The sequence below is a fragment of the Mandrillus leucophaeus genome, unplaced genomic scaffold (genome assembly GCF_000951045.1).
Source record: "Mandrillus leucophaeus isolate KB7577 unplaced genomic scaffold, Mleu.le_1.0 Scaffold52, whole genome shotgun sequence".
In the NCBI taxonomy this organism is placed as follows: Eukaryota; Metazoa; Chordata; class Mammalia; order Primates; family Cercopithecidae; genus Mandrillus; species Mandrillus leucophaeus.
In genome coordinates, this window is record NW_012105586.1 from 4677643 (window position 1) to 4681762 (window position 4120).

Here is a 4120-nt window from a genome sequence, read left to right on the forward strand (position 1 = left end):
AAAAAAAAAAAAAAAAAAAAAAAAGAATGACAGTTCACAGGTTTTATGAGAATCAGATTCCCAAAAGAGACCTAGGACACCTCAAAGATTGGAGACCACTGCAGGAGAAATAAGCTCCCAGTGCCTTTTACTCTCCTTCGCTTCATGAAACTAATAAGGGGCATTTTCCAGACACCCACAAGTGTGCGATATAAAACGAAAATAAAGGCCAGCCATAGTGGCTGACACCTGTAATCCTAGCACTTTGGGAGGCCAAGGCAGGAGGACTGTTTGGGGCCAGGAGTTCAAAACCAACCTGGCCAACATAGTGAGACTCCATCTCTAAAAAACAAAAAAATAAGGCCCAGGCGCCATGGCTCACCCCTGTAATCCCAGCACTTTGGGAGGCCGAGGCGGGCAGATTACAAGGTCAGGAGATCGAGACCATCCTGGCTAACGCGGTGAAACCCCATCTCTACTAAAAATACAAAAAAAATTAGATGGGCGTGGTGGCGGGCACCTGTAGTCCCAGCTGCTTGCAAAGCTGAGGCAGGAGAATGGCGTGAACCTGGGAGGCGGAGCTTGCAATGAGCCGAGATCGCGCCACTGCACTCTAGCCTGGGCGACAGAGCAAGATTGCCTCAAAAAAAAAGAAAAAAAAAGAAATACACAGGGGTTTGCTCAGCTATAGAATCTTATCAACTCTAGTCCGTGGGTCCTGCTAAAACATACAAACCTTTTGTTTTTGGCTCTAGGGATTTCTTTTGACTAGAATCTTGTTTTTCAGTCCACTTCCTCTTCCTTCCAAGCCTTTCTAGCGTAGGTGAGTTCTGCGGGTGATCACACTTACTAGCCTCCAATTTCTCTTGATGGTGTCTATAAAACAACAAAACAATAGAATATTTCTCCTTCTCACATGCTCCATTAGAATATAACATGAACATTATTTATAGCGGGCGTGGCGGCTCACGCCTGTAATCCCAGAACTTTGGGAGGCTGAGGCGGGTGGATCACAAGGTCAGGAGATCAAGATCATCCTGGCTAACACGGTGAAACCCCGTCTCTACTAAACATACAAAAAATTAGCTGGGCGCGGTGGCGGGCGCCTGTAATCCCAGCTACTCGGGAGGCTGAGGCAGGAGAATCCCTTGAACCTGGGAGGCAGAGGTTGCAGTGAGCCAAGATTGCACCATTGCACTCCAGCCTGGGCGACAGAGTGAGACTCCGTCTCAAAAAAAAAAAAAAAAAAAAAAAAAGAATATCATTAACATTACTTATTTATTTATTATTTTGAGATGGTGCCTTGCTCTGTTGCCCAGGCTGGAGTGCAGTGTACAATCTTGGCTCACTGTAACCTCTGGCTCCTGGGTTCAAACAATTCTCTTGCCTCAGCCTCTTGAGCAGCTGGGATTACAGGTGCGCACCACCACGCGCAGCTAATTTTTTTGGTATTTTTAGTAGCAATGGGGTTTCACCATGCTGGCCAGGCTGGTCTTGAACTTCTGACCTCAAGCGACCTGCCCACCTCAGCCTCCCAAAGTGCTGGGATTACAGGCCCCTGGCCAACAATATTTATTATATGCCACACATTGCACTGAATCCTTTACATGGATTATCTGATTAAGTCTTCTCAACATAAGATGACTGTTGTGGAAGACTAAAAAAATTAAAAATCTTCTCTGCTGGGCGTGGTGGCTCACGCCTGTAATCCCAGCGCTTTGGGAGGCCAAAGTGGGTGGATCACCTGAGGTCAGGAGTTTGAGACACAGCCTGACCAACATGGAGAAACCTGGTCTCTGCTAAAAATACAAAATTAGCTGGGTGTCATGGTGCACGCCTGTAATCCCAGCTACTCGGGAGGCTGAGGCAGGAGAATTGCTTGAACCCAGGAGGTGGAGGTTGCAGTGAGCCATGATCGCGCCATTGCACTCCAGCCTGGGCAGAAGAGCAAAATTCCGTCTCAAAAGAAAAAAAACATCTTCTCAACATCCTGTGTCATAAATATTATTATCTCCATAAGGGAGGGGAAAAAGGAGGCTTACAGTTGCAACTCCAGCTCCTAGCACAGTCTATGAAACACAGGAGGCATTCAATAACAATTTGATTGAGTGAATGTTTTGGGGTTTTTTTGGTTTGTTTTTTAGAGACACAGGCTCACTCTATTGACCAGGATGGAGCGCAGTGGCACAATCGTAGCTCGCCGCCACCAAGAACTCCTGGGCTCAAGTGATCCTACTGCCTCAAACTCCCAAATAGCTGGGACTACAGGCACGTGCCACCATGTTCAGCTAACTTTTGTTTTTTTGAGAGATGAGGCCTCACTATGTTGCCCACACTGGTCTTGAACTCCTGGCCTCAAGCAATCCTCCTGCCTCAGACTCCCAAAGTGCTGGGATTACAGATGCGAGCCACCATGACCAGCCTGAACGTTTTGGTTATTACAAAGCGACTATATTATTGCCACCTTGCAGCTAGTTTCACTGAAAATACTTCTGATTTTAATATGCTGCTCATCTCTTGTATCAGAATTGTTTATTACCCCATTGAGAGAGGACACTGACTAATTTGCCTAAGGTCATTTAACTTACAAGTATTAACAGCAGAGCTAGGACTTGAACCTCAGCAGTCTGGTCCAGAGCCCACACTCTTGATCACTGAAGAGTGTGGCTTAATCTTGTAACAAAGAACCAGAACACCAAGGAGAAGGTCCTAGAGCGGCAAGGGCCTGAGGCCTTAAAGGAAGGGGCCCTAAGCAGGATTTGTGTATAGCTCTATTCTGGGCTGGCAGCAGGGTGCCCACTGTTTCCAAACTGTGCAATGTTACCCAAATAACATCAACTACACTTGTGGGATCCAACTGTGGGCCTTTATTCCCCTACATCCCAACCCTGATGACTATTTAATGGGCGATAAGGTTACTATAAAGCCAGAGGGTTGGGTAGGGCTGTGGCCCAGGAACTTGGTCCCTCATGGGATAAATTTTTGCCATCAAGCAGTGGAGACTCTTCTCCCTGCCAAGTCTGAAAAGGAAGTCCTCTTGAGAGATCACTGTGTGAGATATCTCCTACTGGCTCAGTGCCCAATCCTGCCCAACACACTTCCCAGAGGTCCTTGCAGCAGGTTCTGGACTTGACTGCAATTCTGCTAATGAGATTCTCTCCTGAGAGATTTGGAAGGCAGAAGGAGGACAGAGGCCATCGTCCTGGGACTGTGGAGCTTGATAAGTAATCCCTTTTTTTTTTTGAGACTGAGTCTCGCTCTGTTGCCCAGGCTGGAGTGCAGTGGCGCAATCTCAGCTCACTGCAACCTCCACCTCCCGGGTTCAAGCGATTCTCCTGCCTCAGCCTCCCAAGTAGCTTGGACTACAGGCATGTGCCACCACGCCCAGCTAATTTTTGTATTTTTAGTAGAGATGAGGTTTTGCCATGTTGGCCAGGGTGGTCTCGAACTCCTGACCTCAGGTGATCCACCCATCTTGGCCTCCCAAAGAGCTAGGATTACAGGCGTGAGCTACGATGCCCAGCCTGATCCTATTGTTGCGCTATTTATAGCCAGTAATCCTTTCTAGTATGGGTGTGGTGGCTAGACGCTGGAATCCACTGTCCTATTACCAACTTCAGGAGACTGAGACAGTTCAATAGCAGCAGAAGCAGAATTGGTTTGTTGAACTCTGATGGCAACATCAGAGGAGTGACCTTGACTTACACTTCTCCAGCTCTTTTACTTTTTTTCTTTTGAGACAGTCTCACTCTGTTGCCCAGGCTGGAGTGCAGTGGCACAATTTCAGTTCACTGCAACCTCCGCCTCCCAGGTTCAGACAATTCTCCTGCCTCAGCCAACCTAGTAGCTGGGATTACAGGCACGGGCCCAGCTAATTTTGTATTTTTAGTAGAGACAGGATTTCACCATGTTGGCCAGGCTGGTCTTGAACTCCTGGACTCAGGTGATCTGCCCGCCTCAGCCTCCCAAGGTGCTAGGATTATAGTCATGAGCTACCACGCCCGGCCTCAGCTCTTTTAAGTACTTTTTGCCCAAGTACTTAAATCTTTTTCCACTTAAAATACCCAGAGTGGTTTCTATTTCCTAGTCTGAACCCTAAATGATATGGTTAGTAACTGGAAGGTTCAGAACTCTAAGAACA

The 4120-nt window shown here is 47.3% G+C and overlaps 1 protein-coding gene across 1 annotated transcript in view; it reads right to left on the reverse strand.

Annotated features, from left to right (window-relative positions):
• Nucleotides 1-4120, reverse strand: part of NMNAT1 (nicotinamide nucleotide adenylyltransferase 1) — a gene marked incomplete at its 5' end in the record, with an annotated part of 16278 nt that overhangs the window by 6073 nt on the left and 6085 nt on the right. The window contains one exon of the mRNA XM_011996642.1: nt 716-855. Within this exon, the coding sequence (XP_011852032.1) occupies nt 716-855 (140 nt within the window). The remainder of the gene's footprint in view (nt 1-715; nt 856-4120) is intronic.